Source organism: Tubulanus polymorphus, chromosome 10, assembly GCF_964204645.1.
Source record: "Tubulanus polymorphus chromosome 10, tnTubPoly1.2, whole genome shotgun sequence".
Taxonomy (NCBI): domain Eukaryota; kingdom Metazoa; phylum Nemertea; class Palaeonemertea; order Tubulaniformes; family Tubulanidae; genus Tubulanus; species Tubulanus polymorphus.
Window position 1 is genome coordinate 14,183,665 of NC_134034.1, and position 21,952 is coordinate 14,205,616.

The 21,952-nt window shown below is 40.4% G+C and overlaps 4 protein-coding genes across 7 annotated transcripts; 3 read left to right on the top strand and 1 right to left on the bottom strand.

Moving 5' to 3' along the window:
- Window positions 1–802: 802 nt before the first annotated feature.
- On the top strand, window positions 803–6,640 carry LOC141912205 (uncharacterized). 4 transcript variants are annotated; one of them, XM_074803424.1, is made up of 8 exons: window positions 803–894; window positions 1,640–1,761; window positions 1,851–2,088; window positions 5,082–5,132; window positions 5,271–5,298; window positions 5,446–5,726; window positions 6,228–6,459; window positions 6,546–6,640. In XM_074803424.1, the coding sequence occupies exons 3-8, from the start codon at window positions 2,086–2,088 to the stop codon at window positions 6,581–6,583; spliced, it is 633 nt and encodes a 210-aa protein (XP_074659525.1). In that variant the 5' UTR covers window positions 803–894; window positions 1,640–1,761; window positions 1,851–2,085; the 3' UTR covers window positions 6,584–6,640. The 4 variants fall into 4 exon arrangements, with proteins under 4 accessions (XP_074659525.1, XP_074659521.1, XP_074659522.1 ...); XM_074803420.1 differs by having other exon boundaries at window positions 5,101–5,132; window positions 5,216–5,298; XM_074803421.1 differs by having other exon boundaries at window positions 1,851–1,993; window positions 5,216–5,298.
- A 1,207-nt stretch (window positions 6,641–7,847) lies between these two features.
- On the top strand, window positions 7,848–10,809 carry LOC141911844 (uncharacterized). Its single transcript, XM_074802912.1, has 4 exons — window positions 7,848–7,988; window positions 8,790–8,998; window positions 9,818–10,014; window positions 10,677–10,809. The coding sequence occupies exons 1-4, from the start codon at window positions 7,858–7,860 to the stop codon at window positions 10,686–10,688; spliced, it is 549 nt and encodes a 182-aa protein (XP_074659013.1). The 5' UTR covers window positions 7,848–7,857; the 3' UTR covers window positions 10,689–10,809.
- Window positions 10,692–20,501, top strand: LOC141911843 (uncharacterized). The gene is made up of 9 exons (XM_074802911.1): window positions 10,692–10,808; window positions 16,315–16,393; window positions 16,555–16,682; window positions 17,373–17,545; window positions 18,232–18,325; window positions 18,542–18,626; window positions 19,010–19,162; window positions 19,676–19,776; window positions 19,933–20,501. Exons 3-9 carry the CDS (start codon window positions 16,656–16,658, stop codon window positions 19,999–20,001), a joined length of 702 nt encoding a protein of 233 aa, XP_074659012.1. The 5' UTR covers window positions 10,692–10,808; window positions 16,315–16,393; window positions 16,555–16,655; the 3' UTR covers window positions 20,002–20,501.
- Window positions 20,502–20,565: 64 nt separating this feature from the next.
- Window positions 20,566–21,232, bottom strand: LOC141911652 (plasminogen-like). Its single transcript, XM_074802641.1, has 2 exons — window positions 21,052–21,232; window positions 20,566–20,861 (listed from the first exon to the last, which is right to left on the bottom strand). The coding sequence occupies exons 1-2, from the start codon at window positions 21,230–21,232 to the stop codon at window positions 20,566–20,568; spliced, it is 477 nt and encodes a 158-aa protein (XP_074658742.1).
- Window positions 21,233–21,952: the final 720 nt, after the last annotated feature.

A 21,952-nucleotide genomic window follows, 5' to 3' on the forward strand; every position in this document is an offset into this window, starting at 1 on the left:
TATATACTAGATATTTGTAAACTTCCTATAATGATAATAATATATTTCCCTATAAAAACCTAAATAACATGATTACATTCGTTGATATTAAGAAATTTTTCCTACCTACAAAACTGCAACTTTTCACCAGTTTCCGACCTGATCCAGTTATTTCATAGTTAATCCCATCCTGAGTCAATTTAATTCCGTGTCCAAGTCTTTAAACGTCAGGCGAAATTTTCTATCAAAATTCGGTTGAAAATGTTCCAATTTTTTCAGTTCATACAATCTTAAAACTTTCCAAAAACAATTTCTCCGTAATGAACATACGATTCCCGATTGGATTAATTCCTTTCCGAGTAAAATCCAATCAGAATAGCGAAAGATGGCGCGCGATTCGACTGACATTACGATTTATTCGATGAAATCGAATTTCCCGGCGCCTGCGACAAGCCCAGGCACGCTTCAGTACGCGGCCGCTGATTGGCTAATCTATCTCAATTGGGGGATATCGTCTATTGCTAGTGCGCGGGATATTTCAATTGTGGCGTGTTCTATTGTGTTGCAACAATAGGGGGATGAGCTATTGCGACAGCGGGATGCGGGATGGGTCCATTTGTTACATATATCTTGAAATATCGAGCCGGGGATAGTTCCATCCTCGATACTTTACTGATTGAGGTTTTAGGGGTGTTTATAAAGGTTTATCGCCGTTTTTAATGATATCTGTAAAAAAAGAACTTGAAGATGCGACTACCCTCTCACTGGACGGGTCTATGTTTGTGATATCATTATAGAGACGGCGTCGCGCACGAGATAATATGATACATGTGACTGCAGCATATCATTATGTAGAAATCATATGGAGGGCAAAATTCTCTCGATTCTATCGGGCGACGAACGTACAACGAACAGGTTCGTAGATGAGACTCCTTTGATATACGATTAGGCGCCATGTACCGGTCGGGGATGGGGGCAAGAGAAGCGAAATAAAGGCTCAAAGTTACTGATCAAATAAGTGTCCGAACTCAATCAAACATGTCAACTTGAACCCAGGTAGCGATTAATGTAGTCCGAGGTTTGACTTATACCACATGCGGACGCGCGTCTGGGGACGGGGGTATTTGGGATGTGACAAATGATTATTCCAGTTTTCCTGCTGTTCGTCCGCTATCCTAAGAAGGGAAAAGAAGGGCACCAAAAGACCATGCATCATCAATCAGACCATAGTATAAAGAAATAATTAATATATTTCTATTTATTTCCATTAACACTACATAGACCTATATAAAATTGATTCTATAGTAAAAATGAGTTAGTTTTTGTATGGAAAGAAAATTTTGTGAAATTTGGTGTCAAATATGCGGACGCTGGAACCTGGGAAAAATCCTCTCCTTCAACAGCCAATGGCAAGTTACAGAGTTCAAATCACGGACACAGAGTTTAATTCATTGAATAAATTTCATTCTATATTTCCCATAGATGATGCATAAGAAATAAGGTGCATTGAAACTCCATTGATTATCAATTCAGAAAATAGATAAGGTTCCTCTAGGGGCACATAGGCCTATAGATATTGATATTGATGAAAGCAGAATGTAGCCTAAGCAATAATGACACTTTTAAGTAAATAATGCAAATATCTTTTCTTAATTTATAGCTTGATTCTGAAGAAAGGGGAGAACACAGTTATCATGACGGTTTTCATCATCATCTGTGCGGTCTGAAGTATCTAGGCGTCACCCGGGCTCAACATTACAGCCTCCAGTATCATCATTCGAGGTTAATTTTATATTTCTATGAAATATTTTGCTCAAATAAATTCATTTCATTATCATATCAATGAAAATAAGTGTAGTTATTCATTTCAGTATGAAATTTGGCTCTGTTTTGAGGAATTACTATTTTTCCAGACATCGGATCCAAAAAGTCACCTTGCCATCACCATGACAACGCACCAGTCAAAACAAACAACAATCATTCAGAAATGAAGCCCTGTAGATTCTCAAATTTGGTTTGTAGTTTGTTTTTATTGGTTGAGTAGATTTTGAATGATGCAAAGTTTACTGGAGACACTGGTTCTACCCCAAAATCATCTCAGTACTGATGGTAAACTTCACTGCCCCATCCCTGGAAGGTTTTTAGTCGCTCAGATTTTGTGATACAATGTGTTCAGATCAAAAAGAAGTTCACAATTCAAATTTCCGATAGATGGCGCCTGCGATATATAACTCATTGCCAATCGTCGCTATTAGCTTTTCCAGTAATTTAGTGGTTCAGCAAAATTCCAATAGGTGGCGAACATGTAACTAATGTATGTGAAGTAAGACACCTTGGTTCATCATCTGATCAGAATCACTGGGTTTGAACCTGGGACATCGCAACACAGTCATTGGGTTCGAACCTGAGACATTCCTCCAAATCCTCCAATCAGCATGAAACATCACAGTCATTTAGAATCAATAATTCATTCATTTGACGCGCAGTCAATTTCAGGTGTAGACGTGTCGCAGGTTTCAGTTATTGAGATCCTCCTCCATTAGACTGAAAATAAATCAAACAACGTTCATTATAACATCATTAGAGCAATTCACAAAAATCATATCAAATATTCGATATAAATAAGAGTAACTAAACAAACCTGATCTAAACATCACCTTCTTTTGAGTAGAATAAACAAAACTCTAGCGTTACGCCTACATCTGAAATAATACAAAACACTGAAAATCATTATTTCTGCATTGGATACAAAATTGAAAAACAGGATTCAACAGGATTCAAAATGTTTTGAGTTCCAAGAATTTCCATGTTACCATTCTTTCCATGCAGGACTTTAAGGTAAATTTGCTATAGTGAAACTGGTTTGTAGAGGTCTGTATAGGAGATTAGGACCTTAAGAAATATCTACCTGAATTGAAGGATCTCTTGTTCACTTCATCGCCAAACAGTTATTCCGGCTTGAACTTCCTGGAACGGGGTTGAATGCTCCATCTGCATCGATAGTAATGGTTTATATTAGGGTTTGATATATTTTTACCGATTGTTTCTTTAATGATGACGGTTTTACTAGACGTCTATCAGTGATTGCTGCTGCTCGTCGTGGTTAAACCTGGTCGCCAGGAATGATCCACTAGTGCCATCCACTAGTGCACACCCCAAGGTGGCAAACAGTTATTCGATTTATCACAAATTGTCACTGCCTAGATATTTGTTTAATATATTTCTTTGCTTGCACATGAACACGATTGGAAGGGGGCATGCATAAACCTGTCACGTTAGGGAAATCTGTGACTTAAGGCTTGTTTATGTCGACAAGCAACGCGACACCTACCGACTCCTCCCGACGCAACTGGGTTTATCGCACATTAGCGGCAACTATAGCGGCCTACGAGAGGCCACCAGTTGCTGCTCTATCGGTTCGACCTAAGCCGGCTTGCGACGGCAACCCGGCGCCTACCGACTCGTCGCAAGCCGTATCCGGCTAGTTGCCCGTGTTCTACTCCGGCCTACGGTAGGCCAACAGTTGTTTTCGATCGCAGCCGAAATAAGCTCATCTGCGACGTGACGGAACTGAGCGCAAGGGTTCCAGCCAATAAGAGACCGCATATACATAGTACAAATTATCACCGCTAGTTAGCGTCATTCGTAATTAGTCATAAACTTTCAAAATTCAAGAATTTCGAAACGTAAACCAAACCTTCAGCACGGCAGATGACTGGACCGAAGATTTAGAAGCGAATTGGTAGAATTATGGTGTGAGCGGCCATCTTATAATGATGTTGCTAGCACATTGTATTCAAAACAGAATCAGAGAGATAAAGATCTTAAAGGAATAGCGTTTCTAATAGATATATATTTCCCAATAATTCAAAATAAATCCAATTTATTCTCAAAATGCTTATCACGTGACCATTTGAGCAGTTGCAGTTGCTAGTAATCGCTACCGACATAAGCAGGGAAGCAACTGGGAGGATCTCATATCCCGCTAGTCGGCCTCAGTTGCTGCGAATCGGAGCGCAGTCGACATAAGCTGGGCTGCAATCGCGGTTGCTCTCAGTTGCGTCGGTAGGAGTCGGTAGGCGTCGGTAGGAGTCGGTAGGAGTCGGTAGGAGTCGGTAGGCGTCGGTAGGAGTCGGTAGGAGTCGGTGGGCGTCGGTAGGAGTTGGTAGGAGTCGGTAGGCGTCGGTAGGAGTCGGTAGGCGTCGGTAGGAGTCGGTAGGAGTCAGTAGGCGTCGCGTTGCTTGTCGACATAAGCCAGCCTTTAGGGTTAGAGTTGGGGACCCCCCCTTAGCATTGGGGCTATAGTTACGGTACCGTTTTTGGTGCTATTTCGAATTTTTTAAATAATTTTAGGAATATTTTCTGGGAACTAATACCGCTGTGATGTTGTGCTCGAACCCGGGATCCAAACATAAATCATATGATATGTATTGGTCGAATTGCAGCTGTTGTCACCGGTATCAGCGCAACTATTGATGCTTGATCTTATTGTTTATTTACTGTTAATAGTTATTTCACAGATCGAATCGATCCCGCTGATCCGTTGTTGCATTAGCCGCCTCAACCCCCCCCCCTCCCCCACATAAGAAAGGTTAGGGTTAAAACCCCAGATAGGGTTCAACCCCCCACATAAGAAACTATAGTTAGTAAGTTTTAATGAATACGGCTGCAGGTTGACAGTAAGATCGGCGACCAATAACTGATCCCTAGCCGACGGGTGGTAAGGGCGAGTCAATATTTATATCCTGTGTCTAACAGTTTGTATATTAAGAATTTCCATTAAATTGCTAGGAAAACACTTTATTCTTTGGAATTTCTAAGAACGAGAACAGTTTTCACCGTTTTGTATCGAAATTGTCCTTAATGTCATGTATCACGTGATATAACAATGTTCATCGATGATCAAACCTGTTACTATCAACAGCAACAGCAGCAGCAGCAGCAGCAGCAGCTGTCATACTGTTATTATTCGTTAATCAGGATGCAATAATTATTTACAGTAAATAAACAATATTATATGGCGTCAATGATGACAACACTCTCTCGGGTAACAGCTGGAAGCATTGAATTCATGAATGTATAAATAAGTAAATAACTTTCAGACAATTCAAATGATTGTAGATCGAGATTACAAACATGTCGTTCCTTGTCGGGTAAGTGATGGATATAGATTAAATAATGATAACATTTCAAATTGAACATGATTATTATTATTATTATTCTAATATTACAATAGGAGATGCTTGTTAGTATTATTGACCGTATTCCTAATGATCCATTCTTCATCGCAGACGTATGAGTTGGAGGTTCCTGCTAACAGTAAGTAGTTCAACTTTTATCATGTATATGTCAGGAGGAGAGGAGAGTGAAGAGGGGGAGAGGAGAGGAGGGAGGGAATGAGGAAAGGGAGAGAGGATTGGGAGAGATTTATTTCTATATAACAGTGTGGTTTAATTATATTTACAGCTCCATACAGTTACTGTTCAGTGAAAAGTGCAACCGGACCTGGCAAACAGATACTATACACATCTAATGATACCGACTTCACTTATTTCTATGATTTACGAGTTGGAAAGCTACCCGGATTGAGATATCAGGTGACTATTTTTGGTCGCTTTAATATAAACTCAGAAACGGGAAATCCTCAAGTTGATGCAGTTTATATAGTAGTATATCCACCATCATCCTACCGTGGTTATCGCTATGCTTGGTATTATATCATTCACAACGATGGCGAAGTTAGATTCGTAAGTAAAGCTATAAATATCTACGCCGCCTCAACCCCTTCCCATCTCCTCCTCCCTTCTCCCCTCTCCCTCCCCTCTCCCCCACCCTTCTCCCCTCCCCTCTCCTCCGCCCCTCTCTCTCTCCCCTCTTCTCCATCCCTCCCCTCTCCTCCGCCCTTCCCCTCCCCTCTCCCTCCCCTCTCCCCCACCCTTCTCCCCTCCCCTCCCCTCCGCCCTTCTCCCCTCTCCCTCCCCTCTCCCCCACCCTTCTCCCCTCCCCTCCCCTCCGCCCTTCTCCCCTCTCCCTCCCCTCTCCCCCACCCTTCTCCCCTCCCCTCTCCTCCGCCCCTCTCTCTCCCCTCTTCTCCATCCCTCCCCTCTCCTCCGCCCTTCCCCTCCCCTCTCCTCCTCCCCTCTCCTCCATCCCTCTCCTCCGCGCCGCCCATCTCCTCCATCCCTCCCCTCTCCTCCGCCCCTCTTTATCCACGTTCGGTTAAGTATTGCATATGTATTTATTTTTAGAATCAGATACATTTATCGATGATATCACTGTCTGATTTAATAGAAACAGCTGAACCGAGAAATAGATTCAAGGAACGCCATCAAGCACCATTAAAGATGATATATGGATTAAGTACTGGTCAATACGGTATAATGAGCAAAAAGGGACATTTCCGTGTAATATTCGATACGAATAAACGAATTATAAAATTAAAAATGGCTGCTATTAGTGGATTTACGGGCACAGCTGAAGGTACAGCCAGTAACTAAACAATATTCGGTGTCTAATAAATTTCTATTGTATTTTCGATTACAGATTCATTTGTTTCTATTTAACAGGTGCTTGTGTTACGGGAACACACCATCCAATGTTCTAAATTGTGAAGATCACGTGATCAATAAAATTAATCATATTGATCAAAATAAATTGTGGTGATTTTTCTAGTTTTTAGTCATTATTTGTCAGGGCTAACTCTCTCAATTCCTGTGGTGTAGTCGATTCGGGTCTATTGAATATCTTCTATGACTTGGGTGTGAAACGAGCTCAGCTGAGGAGGAAGCGTAGTTCGACCTTGATGGACTTGGACGGGGACAGGCTGGATCTGGGTCGAGTTTAACAAGGAAGGATTTGTGGTGAACGTGAACCATGGAGAACCGGAGTGGCACTCCCCCAACCCCCAAGGGGGCGGATCTAGGATTTTTCAAATGGGGTGGCTAACAAAACGTAATGAAGAGACTGCGACTAGCGAGCCGCCTAGCGGCGAAGTCCGAGCGACCGAAGGTCACAAGACGTGGGGAGCTCGAGGGGGTGTCCCTCTGGACATTTAGAAAGTTTTGAAAAATCCTCGGAAAAATAGTGCAATTTGAGCATTTGTGGGATGGTTTCAGTGAAAATTATGACACCCTGCTGAGCCGTGGCCAGGATGAGGTGTCGATTATTTTAATGAGATGATTGGGGGAAGCTTAGCAGGTCATTTTTCAAACATTTGTCATCATAATTTACAATTTGTCATGGTCTGGTGTTGGAGATTTTTTTGACACAGATCGGGAAAAAGTCAATTTTGATTGGGAAAATGACCGTTTATCGGATACAGATACGGCCAAGCGGAATGGCTGGAGTACGAGCATACGGCGTCAATACAAAGTCACAACGCTACTGTTAGTTCTGATTCTGAGGCAGCTAACATTCTTATTTCATCTTCTTAGATATATACTATTTACCCGAAAAAGCCCCCTATGAAAATTTTTTGGAAGGCATTTGAGGGGCTGACTAGCCACCCTATTCACCCCCCCCCCTTAGATCCCCCGGAGGTAGCATGCCTGGGGCAGCCCTATGAAGACACGCCACAGTAAATAAAAAAATTCCTCCCTTAATAAAAAATTACAAAAAATCATATTTTCAATCTTTTTCGCTCCTTTCAATTTAGTCACGAGTTTTTATCATAGGCCCAGGCCCGAGTGACATCAGTGGGTCGGTGTGAAAGAGCCACAGACATTTTAAGAAAATGAGGAAACCCTTCTAAACTGTAATGAGATTATCGGTGGATCAGCGGTAGCCGTGCGCTAGTGAATGGCGTACAAGTCACTTATTCAGGGTTCGAACCTACATAACCTGTGCTGGCGCTGCATGTCAGTCAGGTGACTGGTCAAAATGGCGGCTCCCATCGTGAACTGTTATATATTGTATACTTTGCTGAATATTTTGTTGTTTGTGACGTGTAACAAGGCTCCTGTTCCTGTTATTTGTGCTCCATTAGGATACGATGTGAAAAATCTATCAGCGTTAGTTTCAATGCCCTCACTTTCTAATAAACAACAGTATCAGGCCTTAAACCATATAGTCATTAAGTTTAGTTACCTACCCGTAGACGTAGTTGGTGGTAAGCTTTTTATAATCGGATGGGCTTATGTGGTTTGTGAAAATATCCGATCGTGAAACTAAATCACGGACAGGTTACTGACTAGCCTAAGCCAGTAACTGCGCAATATGATTCTAATTGATTGATCGGTATGACTGCACTTAAGGTGTCCCTAATGGTTATGTACCTAACCTTACCATAACACTATTCGGTAAAAGTGCAGATGCGCACCTCTCGTGGTTGACGCAATCCGCTGAATGACAGAATCCAGGCTTAAATCTTTCTACTCTCTCTAGTGTAGATATCTTAAAATTAGCCAATGGCAATGTACTGAATTGCTGATGACATTTTGAACCTGAAACAATGATATTTCATGTAATTGATTGAACCGTTTAAGCGGAGAGGTGCAGATCTGCACTAGCGCCACCCAGTGGATAGGTGACCCAAACTGCAGTTAGACCGATTGATCTATGCCGCCGGGGACGAGATGCAAAATCATTAACTGCGATCAATAAATTATGAGTACGTGATAAAACAAGCAGCAGCAGCAGCAGCAGCAGCAGCTAGGGTTAGCTCCTGCGTCGTTGGTGAATTAAATTGATTATTTAATTCTCGACATCTTGTACTTAACAATCATGTTTTGTTGAGGTATTATCCCCTAATAACAAATTGTATTGGAAATATAAATGACCTCTTGCAGTAATTTGTTGGTATATTTTTGCAGGGTCCGTTATTGGTATTTTGATTCACCTGGAGATAAATGTGTTACGAATAGCAGTAAAACATGTCGATTTTATACTGCGTTCTGTAAACAATTACCCAATCAATTGTCTACAAACTGTACTGACTCAAGCGTCTGTCTTCAACAAACAGCTCCACCAAATACAGCTTATAAAATAGCTACTTATAAATACAATCCATTCAATCATTTAGGTAAGTTTTCATCAAGACTGTGGGTTAGCTATACTGTGGGTTAGCTATTCTGTGGGTTAGCTAGACTGTGGGTTAGCCAGACTGTGGGTTAGCCAGACTGTGGGTTAGCCAGACTGTGGGTTAGCTAGACTGTGGGTTAGCTAGAATGTGGGTTAGCCAGACTGTGGGTTAGCCAGACTGTGGGTTAGCTATTCTGTGGGTTAGCTAGACTGTGGGTTAGCCAGACTGTGGGTTAGCCAGACTGTGGGTTAGCCAGACTGTGGGTTAGCCAGACTGTGGGTTAGCTAGAATGTGGGTTAGCCAGACTGTGGGTTAGCCAGACTGTGGGTTAGCCAGACTGTGGGTTAGCTAGAATGTGGGTTAGCCAGACTGTGGGTTAGCCAGACTGTGGGTTAGCCAGACTGTGGGTTAGCCAGACTGTGGGTTAGCTATTCTGTGGGTTAGCTAGACTGTGGGTTAGCTATACTGTGGGTTAGCTATACTGTGGGTTAGCTATTCTGTGGGTTAGCTAGACTGTGGGTTAGCCAGACTGTGGGTTAGCCAGACTGTGGGTTAGCTAGAATGTGGGTTAGCTAGAATGTGGACTAGCTAGAATGTGGGTTCGCCCTAGTTTACCCAGTCCTGGTAGTGGTTGTCTCTGCTGAGATCTACTACAATCCTAGTCTACATCAGACTCCCAGTTTTAGAGTCACATCGATTTAAAAGTATTGAGAAAATGTTGTTTCATGTCTTAGTGGTCTGTGGTACATCAGACAGTAAGGTTCTTGATGAAAACCCTGGTTGTGGATGATTAATTTTTATTGATATTTTTCATTGTAGAAGTGAATGGATTTAATGCAGATTTCCAGAATGGACAGGAAATCTCATTGTCCGGACAGCAAAAATGTAATCTATCAATTCTATACAGATTTCATTGTAACTCGAAGGCTGAATGGAATCCTAAAATATCTGATGGAAAATCAGGAGCTTCGATTCCAGGTCCAATAGATATTCAATTCAACAGAGCTGATTGTAAGGTAAGTCAGCTGGCTGGTCGACTGGTCAGTGCGTACCGGTCCTACTGGTATAAGTCAGCTGGCTGGTCGACCGGTCAGTGCGTACCGGTCCTACTGGTATAAGTCAGCTGGCTGGTCGACCGGTCAGTGCGTACCGGTCCTACTGGTATAAGTCAGCTGACTGGTCGACTGGTCAGTGCGTACCGGTCCTACTGGTACAAGTCAGCTGACTGGTCGACCGGTCAGTGCGTACCGGTCCTACTGGTATAAGTCAGCTGACTGGTCGACTGGTCAGTGCGTACCGGTCCTACTGGTATAAGTCAGCTGGCTGGTCGACCGGTCAGTGCGTACCGGTCCTACTGGTATAAGTCAGCTGACTGGTCGACTGGTCAGTGCGTACCGGTCCTACTGGTATAAGTCAGCTGACTGGTCGACTGGTCAGTGCGTACCGGTCCTACTGGTATAAGTCAGCTGGCTGGTCGACCGGTCAGTGCGTACCGGTCCTACTGGTATAAGTCAGCTGACTGGTCGACTGGTCAGTGCGTACCGGTCCTACTGGTACAAGTCAGCTGACTGGTCGACTGGTCTGTGCTACAGGAATGGAGGGGGTTCGTATGCGGCGTTTAACACATTCTAAATATTCTAGATTCAGATTCTGATTCTAATTTTGATTTTGATTTCAGGCGCGTTTTTAATCCCTTACACGATTATGTTGGCGTTTGTTGGAATTCCATTGTTTTATATGGAATTAGCTCTGGGTCAGTTCGCGTCTGAGGGTCCAATTACTGTATGGAAAATGGCTCCACTGTTAAAAGGTAAAGTCACTAACAAATCAACATAATTTCAATCTTGATCTAAAGAACTGTAAGATTCCTTGAAACCGATGAAACTCAGGGTAAGGAGAGGACTGATCACCTCAGGTATGCGAGGTTTTCAATTCGATGGTCCAACTACTATTCTTAAAAAGGCAGGTGCGTTAAATGACAATGAGGAATAAATATAGATAATGCTAAAAGTCGTTTGTGCGTTATTTAATCATTTTCCGAGAAAACCTAGAATAGACACCCCGTACATCCTATATTCAGCATCAGTACCTCTCTGAATCAGTTATCAGTAATTACTTTTGTTAAGATATCAACATTTTACCGTACGGTGCTGCCTCTATGCTCATCGGTAGCGGGATTTTCATACACTAACGTTAGTCAACTCTGGCAAGCAAGGGTAACGGAGTATAACTGGATAGTACCACGATTGCCAGAGTTGACTTCAGTTAGTGTACGGAAATCCCGCTAACGATGAGCATAGCGGCAGCACCGTACGGTCGGGATACCTCTGTACATCCTATATTCAGCATCAGGACAACTTGGACCACTACTGGGTACACCCCTGTACATCATCTAATCAGCATCAGGACCTCTCTGAATCAGTATCAGTAATTAGTGGGTTCGAACCCGGGACACCCCTGTACATCCTCTATTCAGTATCAAGACCACTCTGAACCAGTATCAGTAATTACTTGGTTCGAACGCGGGACACCCCGTACCCATTATGATGCGATTAGACACGTGATCGATGGTCGTCCTCATTTAGAAGATGAATTTAATTGTGAAACATGGTCATATCCAGGAATGTTTAAACCCGGCGATCAATGTCTCGACTAAAACCGTGTCTATATTGGTACTGTTAATAGTCGTATTAGGTGCCTACGGATTCATCTTCTTTACGATAACCTACAACGATACGATTTCAAACTGTGTTCTACCCGTACTCGTAGTAGGCCTAACTACCAATTTCACGTTGTTTGGAGCCATTTTAGGACAGTGTAACTTCAACCTAGAGCGATTTCACCCACCCCGAGTGCTACTTGATAAAAGTTCCTGTGTATCAAGTTTAATCGTAATCAGTCCATTGGGTCAAAAGATATAGACATTTATCCAAAGCGACACCTATATGGAAAAGAGTGGAAATTGTTGCATACCAACCTTAAAATAGATATTGTGGTTTTTATATAAATTGAATGATGTCACCAACTCTTTCATTCATTCAGAAATAAACTACTGTATTGAGCGAAGTATCTTTTAAATAAAGTGGCCTCCACTAGATAAAGCAAATATATGTGTTCAAAATATGTAAGTTAGTATAGAATCTATTGACCAAAAAATAACCCGAGTCAAACAGATGATCATCGTACTACAAATTCCTCGCTGGGCCAAAAATTAGCCCCAACCTGAGGCACTAACCCTAACCCTAGTTTGACCGTAACCCTAACCCTAGCAGAACTCGAACCTGCGACCTCCAGCTCGCCAGCCGAGCACGCTAACCACTAGACCGCTGAGTTCTGGTGGCTGAACCAGTTTGCGAATACGACTGGTCAGTGTGGTACGAGGCCAACACTAGGGTTACTGCGTTTATCAAACAGGCCAACACTCGTCAATGTTTGTTTCTTGGTAATTGCCTTTTTAGTGCCCTGGGGCCAGTTCCATGGGTGATGGCTTAGGAGGTGAATCTAAGCTTTTCTCATATCGGTATTTGTACATAACTCAATCGTGAACGTCTTTCTGTATTCCAAGACTGATTCTATTGGCTAATACAGTCAAACTAATATTTGTACTGATGTTGATAGTCGTATTAGGTGCCTACGGATTCATCTTCTTTACGATAACCTACAACGATACGATTTCAAACTGTGTTCTACCCGTACTCGTAGTAGGCCTAACTACCAATTTCACGTTGTTTGGAGCCATTTTAGGACAGTGTAACTTCAACCTAGAGCGATTTCACCCACTCCGAGTGCTACTTGATAAAAGTTCCTGTGTATCAAGTTTAATCGTAATCAGTCCATTGGGTCAAGAGATATAGACATTTATCCAAAGCGAAACCTTTGGAAAAGAGTGGAAATTGTTGCATACCAACCGTAAAGTAGATATTGTGGTTTTTATATATATTGAATAATGTAACCAACTCTTTTATTCATTCAGAAATAAACTACTGTATTGAGCGAAGTATCTTTTAAATAAAGTGGCCTCTAAGGATAAAGCAAATATATGTGTTCAAAATATATCAGTTAGTATAGAATCTATTGACCAAAAAATAACCCGAGTCAAACAGATGATCATCGTACTACAAATACCTCGCTGGGCCAAAAATTAGCCCCAACCTGAGGCACTAACCCTAACCCTAGATCGACCGTAACCCTAACCCTAGCAGAACTCGAACCTGCGACCTCCAGCTCGCCAGCCGAGCACGCTAACCACTAGACCGCTGAGTTCTGGTGGCTGAACCAGTTTGCGAATACGACTGGTCAGTGTGGTACGAGGCCAACACTAGGGTTTCTGCGTTTATTAAACAGGCCAACACTAGGGTTACTGCGTTTATCAAACAGGCCAACACTCGTCAATGTTTGTTTCTTGGTAATTGCCTTTTAAGTGCCCTGGGGCCAGTTCCTTGGGTGATGGTTTAGGACGTGAATCTAAGCTTTTCTCATATCGGTATTTGTACATAACTCAATCGTGAACGTCTTTCTGTATTCCAAGACTGATTCTATTGGCTAATACAGTCAAACTAAATCGTTTAATCCGCATCGGCTTAATCCGAATTTTGGCTTAATCCGGATAATATTTACAGTCAATTTAATCAACAATATACACGAAAATGACTTTAATCCGGATTTGCCGTAAAACGGATGAATTTTGTTGGTCCCAATGATCGGAATTAGGGAAATTTCATCATACCATTTACTCTCCTTATATAAAGCTCTAATGTTGGTACAGTTATTAATTTCTAACAAACTAGTGTTGAGTGATGAATGAAATTTGACTTAAGAAAAATCTGTATTCCTCACATGCCGCAGTAAAATAGCAAGACTGCATCAGATTACAACCGTTCAGTGCTGCCCCTATGAATAACGTTGGCGGAATTTCTATGAACTAAAGTAGTTATCCACGGGCCTTTAATCCAAGAGCGTGGTTTTCATTAGAATAAATTCTTTGAATATTGCGTAGCGACGGCCGACATAGCCGACGCTTATTTGGAAAGCCCTGCTCAAAATCATTTAGAATCGGTAACATAAATAAATGGCTGAAAGTTTTGATTTTGATAACGTATTAATGAACTGTATATACCGGGTACTAGATAACGTATACAATTCGGGTATAGAAAATGTTTGTATCCTTTGTTCTGAATGTTCAAGATGTTTGTAAACTTCCTATAATAATACTAACATATTTCCCTAAATACTAAACCTAAAAACATAACATAATTACAGTCGTTGATATTAAGAAATTTTCCTACCTACAAAACTGCAACTTTTCACCAGTTTCCGACCTGATCCAGTTATTTCATAGTTAATCCAATCCTGAGTCAATTTAATTCCGTGTCCAAGTCTTTAAACGTTCACAAAATCCAGTTTTCTGAGGAAATTTCTATCAAAGTTCGGTTGAAAATGTTCCAATTTTTTCAATTCATACAATCTGAAGACTCCATAAACAATTTCTCCGTAATGAACATACGATTCCCGATTGAATTAATTCCTTTCCGATTAAAATACAGTCAGAATAGCGAAAGATGGCGCACGATTCGACTGACATTACGATTTATTCGATGAAATCGAATTTCCCGGCGCCTGCGACAAGCCCAGACACGCTTCAGTACGCGGCCGCTGATTGGCTAATCGATCTCAATTGGGGGGTATCGTCTATTGCTAGTGCGCGGGATATTTCAATAGTGGCGTGTTCTATTGTGTTGTTACAATAGGGGGATAAGCTATTGCGACAGCGGGATGCGGATGTGTCCATTTGATACGTATCTCGTGAAATATCGAGCCGGGGATAGTTTCAGCCTTGATACTTTACTGATTGACGTTTTAGGGGTGTTTATAAAGGTTAATCGTCGTTTTTTGATGATATTATGTAATTTGGAACTTGAAGATGCCCTGTACCCTCTCACTGGACGGGTCTATGTGTGCAGCTGATGATATATGTAGCGATGTCATTAGAGGCGGCGCCTATGACACAAATCGTGACCGCATATCATTATATAGAAACCATGGAGTTCTCTATCGGACGACGTACAGGTTCGTAGATGAGACTCCTTTGATACGCCATGTACTGGTCGGGGATGGGGCAAGAGAAAGGAAATAAAGGCTCAAAGTTACTGATTAAATAAGTGTCCAAACTCTATCAATCAAACATGTCAACTTGACCCAGGTAGCGATTGGATGTAATATATCACGTCCGGGGACGGGTGTATTTGGGAGGTGACAAATAATGTTTATTCCAGCTTCCTTGCTGTGTGTGCAAGGAAAGCGGTCGTTCGCCAACTCACATCGGCCACTTATTTATAGTTGATATTACTAGACGTTAAAAATGATCATCCAGAGATTGTTAAACGCACAATCTGCATATAGGGCCTATAATGAAATCGTGGAAATTTCCATCGAATCGATTTTCGTCGCCAAAAACACCAGAAACTCATCAATTATTTTCCCACTAATTACATAGTGGTTTCACCGATATTTTCTGTGTACCGTCAGAGTTCGGCGCAGAGTTGAGGAGAACATTGATTTGTTAGACTGTAGCGCGTATCGAGAACCACGTGGAAACGGACGATGCTATTTTCGCAGGGTTGACTATCACTCATAATTTCTCAAGAAAAATATTTTAGTTGAAGTGACCATATCAATTTGACGGGTAACTACGCGATGATTTAATTCATTCCCCATATATATTATGCCCATATATGGTATTCGCCGGTTTGCTAAAAAAGACGGCGATTTCGATGGAATAATCATTTTCAAATGAAATTGCATATTTGACGTTTCACCAGAAAACCAACGCGAATAGAATCTGTTTCTAAAAAGGTTTATCTATTTATCATATGAAGAGTCGAGATCATCTTCGATTTTAGCCTGGTGGCTTCACGTCAACCAGCTGCGGATCAATGGATCTGTCGGCGTTAAGGCTCAATAATGTCCTGCTTTCCTGAACGAATCTTACTGCTTTTTTATTGGAATCTTATTGGACTTTTCTTGCACTGGTAGAATAAGAACAGGTTTTCCACTTTGAAATACTGTTAAGAATCTCACCCATCCACGCCTCCTTTTCACATGATTAAAAAAATGTCCTTTAGCCTATGTGTCACTCGTTCCAGAGTGGGCCTTAGAGCCGCCCCTGTGTGATTCTGAAAGATGTCTTTAAAATACTTGTACAGCGAAACAGCATGGGATTTCAAATATAGGACCTCGATTCAGACCTTTAACCAAATATAAAATAACGAAGCGCAAACAACGTTCTTAATTTTATCTTTCGATTCTTTTAATTTCAGGAAGAAAAGGATAAAATACGATTCGGACAAAATGCACTGATTTACAGAATTAACAGCCGTTTAGATGTTGATCTACGATGTATGTTGATTTTTATATGATTGTTCTGATGTAGAACAACACAATTTTCTAAATAATGAGAACTGTAGATTGCGTAGTGAAACGGGATAATAACGACATAAATACTGATAATTATTTGTGTGTCGATGACTATGAAGTTTATAAATCATCTCTCACATCAGGAACCACCGCCGCCGCCGCCGCCGCCGCCGCCGCCTATGTATTTCATACTGGAACAATAATTCCCATCTGGTTGAAAGACGCTGGAACAGAACTTCATCTGATGACGTTTAAAATGTTACAAAATAAGGTAAGTGGTCAAATTTCGTCCCTAGTTTCTGAACGTACAACACGCACAGCCATCACAACATTCAATGCCAGGCCCTAGTTTCACAAAAAAAGTTAAACTCAAATTTTTGGTGTTATTGCCACTGGTTACTTCATGTTTTCAATGAGGACGACAATTCAACCTTAACCGTTTTAGGCTTCAACTTTTCATGAAACTGGGTCCTGACCTTTGTTTTTTAATGAATATACATATATATTATTGTTTACAGTCAAAGTTCGATTAGCCAAAGAGTGATTATAATGTTTCCATCGCAGTTGAGCTAAGATTAGGCGTTGTTCTAAGAATACTTATCGGCGTTAAGTGAGCACTGACATTAAAAAGTAAAGCGTTATAACGAACTTTGGCTGTATGTCTTCGTATGCTCCCGGAAGGAATTCCTTTTATCTGAAAAATGAAAATGAAAAACTCGAACCCGAAACCTACTGTAGGTAAGGGGCTATGTAAGTGAACCACTGCGCCACAACGCACGGTGAAAACAGCGTTCCATTATGAGACTAGTGGTCAGTGTGACGACCATTAGTGGTGACCAGACATGGTCTGATGACTGGAACCGTTTCTTCTCACCAATTAGGTCTTGTGCCTAACTGAAAGATTAACAAGATTCGAAAAGAATATATTCAACTTAAAAATTACTTTTTATGATTTTTGTAGTCGTGTATATTGTCAGTATGTGTGTTAGTGTTGGTGATACTGATACTGCAGGTGCAGCAGTCCTCAGCAGCTGGTAAATGTGGCTGTACTATGGACCAGTTTACGGCTTCCGCTACCGTCAATTATACATTAGGAGAAAATGGAAAGTATGGAGTTTATCAGAATTGGGTTCGGTAAGGAGAACATTATCTGAGTATATATTACCAGGTGACGGATGTGGGTCCGAGGGGCGTGATAACAGAAAGTGTACCTGTGACACACGGTACCTGTGACACACGGTACCTGTAACACCGGGTACCTGTGACACACGGTACCTGTAACACACGGTACCTGTGACATAAGGCGGACCCTTCAATCTGTCATTTTATGTAGCATATTTTTAAACTGCATAGTTCAACATACTGAAACTCTTAACGTATTTATTGAAAAACACTTAAATAGTATTTTATATCACCTCTTCATCAGTGAAACCAATTTACACTTTAAAGGCTCTTGATTTCAAACTAAGGAAGTAATTACATCTATGTATAGGCTGCTTTTACTGCGTGGGTTCGATTCCCAGCCTCGTCACCAGAAAAAAAAAAACTCCAATCGATCATCTCCAAAAAGGAATTTCTGAGCACCAGAATCCGGTTGCGCAGAGAATATTTACTTACTGTCAAATTTCAACCGATATTTGTTGAACCTGAACTACTGTGGAACCTGAACTACTGTGGAACCTGAACTACTGAGGAACCTGATCTACTGTGGAACCTGATCTACTGTGGAACCTGATCTACTGTGGAAACCTGACCTACTGTGGAACTTTGGATCGAGATCATTCTGATAATTATGTATAGATATTGATAATTGTTTTCAGATATTCGATTGACAACAAAAACAAGAGAATGAGGGAAGATATTCGAACTATTTCCGGTAGAAAATTATCCACTGTCGTCGTCGATTTAAAAAAAGTACGTCATAAAATATGAATTCATATGTATGTATATAAACTGATAGAAAAAAATTTCACATTTGGAATTAAAAATGAGATAAGGTTCTCCTTTAGTTGATGGTGTATTTTGACTATATCCTAATATATACACCATTTAAAAAATTTGAAAACTCAAACTTATTTTAAGTAGAAAAAAAATAATTTAAAAAAAAAGATAATTTTCTGTGATTTCTAGAAAGTTGGATGGGTGACAATTCCTGGTGTTTTCGATTGCGCTGTATTTGTACCATTGGGTGAGATGGATGACAGATGCTTGTTTCGTAAGTTTCATCTAGTCATCTGAATGGTCACCATTATATATCAACTAATGATCATAGTTTCAGAATTTAACGGAATAAAGGTAATTTAGGGTTAAGGGGTTCCGTTAGGCGACGTCACACTCTCAAACGAACTAACTGTAGGCCTATCAGTGTGTTTAATGCAGTTACTGTTAATCTCATTAGATTAACGGAACCGCGATAGCCGTAGTACGGATAGATACATAACCAACTAATTAATCCTTTGATAAAAAAATCATTTGTCGATAAAAACGTTGATTCTGGACGCAGGTATAATAGCGCCTGTAATTTGTTCATATCATATAATATGGTGTATTTATGTAACTCGAGTGGATAGAACGTGACGTCACTACTATTCGTTTCAGGAAAAGGAGAAGAATTTGCATTGCACGATTTCGATGTTGAGAAATATGAAGTGAAATTGCCTCATTTCCCCGGAAAACTCATCGCTACATTTGATAAGAAGTCTTGTTATCCGACAGAATTTAAAATCACTTCAGCCTACACGTATTCGGGAAGTATGTTTAATTCTTTATGTACAATATCACAATTCACACCGAACTCTCAACAACCGCCAAGTGTTTTTTACTGCATTCATTTTTGTGTTGGGATTTTCTCTCATCTCACGTCATTCGAGATATTGACCAAATCGTGTTGATATAATGTCTGGTTGCAGTTTAGTTTTTGTGTAGATTAAATTGCATTAGATGCTGTTCGACGGAAAACTACTGAAGTAGTTCACTTAGCGAAGAAATCCTATACTCATTTGAGAGCACTCGAAAAAAGGATGAAACATGTTTTTCACTATATCCTTGTACTAAATGAATGTTATCGGTTTTTTATCAGATATTAAGATTTCTTGTAATGAGTTGATGAAGGGAGCTTCAATACAATTGAACTATTGGATCCAGTTCCGCAGTTGCCGGTTAAAATCAGTTCATTTCCGATGAGTCAAATCTGAACTCACAACCTGTGGAACCGTAGATATTTGAGAAACTACATTGTTCCCTCTCCAAATTCTTCATTTTCAGCTAAAGTAGAAATGCTCGCTAAATTTGATTTCATTTCGCCGTACGTGTACGATGGAGCGTTTGACTCTTTGTGTGAAGGAGAACCAACTATGGTAATGCAGGTAGGATTTTACTTTCCATATCAAAACGATATTAGAATTTCTCCAATACCAAATGATTTAGTACAAAATGAGACAAATTTTCATCCGATTTTGTAAATATTGGCACCTATTTTATATGAAGTAGATTTACAGTTTGAATTAATGTTTTGTTTTCAGACGCCCAGTATAAATGGTAAAAGTGCGGCTGATATAGCGCAGGTTATATCGTACTTCAGCCGTCGTTAGATTCATGAAGATACCAAACACCCAGTGGATTAATATAGGTACTGGTTATTAAACTAGTTATTGGGCAACGAATGTATCAGAATGCTTCAATGACTGGAGTAAAAAACTATTGTTTTCCTATAATTGAATGGCACTTACCTCGCTACTAATGAGTTGCATATGTCCATCTTTGATAGTATTTGTCTATACCGGTACTTACCACAGCAGTCTCAATAACAATGTCGTATAACTATATCATTCACTATATATACATCGGTACAACCAGATAATATAGCTTTTATATGTATCTACCTTTAAATAGATTTGAATGTTGTGAATTTGGTACGTCTGATATATGGAAATTAAATTCCTTCCATTTTTGTCGTAATTCTTATGTGAATTGAGGCCGAGCTACTCGAAGCTTCATTTAAACGAAGGTTTTCACATATTGTAAATAGTAACTTTCGTTAGTTTAAAATGTCATTTCAAACTAGATATTATGTAACCTTTACAAATGAATCGAAATACATCGAGAATGGTTTGCAAGAAAACGTTTTTGATTTTTTTTCTTCTTTATGACGGGACTCAGTTCGACATTTCTGACGAAACTGGCTCCAAATTCTTACCGTAACACAGCGAGATATCACAGTATTCTTTGACGACTGATCCGTTTAAATCGACCAGGCAGTATAAACCTCTGACGTCACGAGTAGGATTTCTACAATAGTTAGCCGCGTCATATTCGGTCGGGTCTGGGAAATCTGAGGCGTTAAAATTAGTTGCGGATTGCCAGTTTAAACACTCTTTACCGCTGATAGATTTCCAAGTTCTACCCGTGTAATTACTACCGAGTTCATTCATTCTACACTCAATAGCCGGCTCTGAAATATTCAAATAATTCTAAATCAAAATCTAAACAGTGCCCTGAAAATTAAATTCTTTAACAACGAAGTCAATTCTAAGAAGGAAGAGGTCCGTTTGCTTTTGATCCTTTTACTAAGGATCAACTGATCAGTATTCAGACCTATTCGGATTTAGAGAAGTGAAGGATTGAGAATTGAGATGATTTACCGCAGAATGGTATATTACAAGTCTCCCAGTCACGTTCTCCGAGCCCGTAAGCACACCACGGTCCTGTAGAATCTAGATCTGGATTTCTGCAATAACTTGTATTCATCGTTTTATCAGAGAACTGATCGGCTTTATAATGTTCTTCGTGTGTTACCCACAATAGACACGTTAAACCGGACATAGTCTTGTTCTGATGACCGATATAATTAAACCCTGTTGCAGTTTGACGACAATCCATCGTCACATCGACATCTAAAACCACATAAAGTTGAAAATATCGTTTGTTATTGTTTTCGTACTAATGACTGGACACTGTCTCAGCTATCACCTTTACTACCACAGCAAGGCTATATTTAGGGGACCAAGGTGCGCGAAGCCCCCTAGTTTTTGCCAAGTTGATAATATTGCTGTTCATTTTGTTTTAGAATCTATCAATACGCTCAGACGTGAACAATTTGTTTTATTTTCTCGGTGGGAAGAGACTCCCAAACCCCCCTTAAATGCTTCGTACTTACGGCACTCTATTCTAAATAGGATCCACCCCTGACAACTTCCGTCATCGGGAATAAAGTTATTCAAACATAACTCTGCACTGGAAGTTACTATGTGTGGTTAGTGATAGATTCTCTGACAGGGAAACACAATTACAGAGAGAGAAAAATCTTATCTGAAGTCGATTAGAACGAATAATAACAGGAGGAATATATTTCGCTTGATATTGATTATTGTATAAATTCTGTAGAAAAAACACGTTTTATTTGTGACGAATGTTAATTTATTATCGATTCCATCCTCATGAATCTATAGATAATAGTTTGGACGCAGTTTATTTCTATGTTTTTTCACTCGTGCGATAATGCATACGAGCAATTCTGCTGTTATTTGTAATATAGTATTAAAT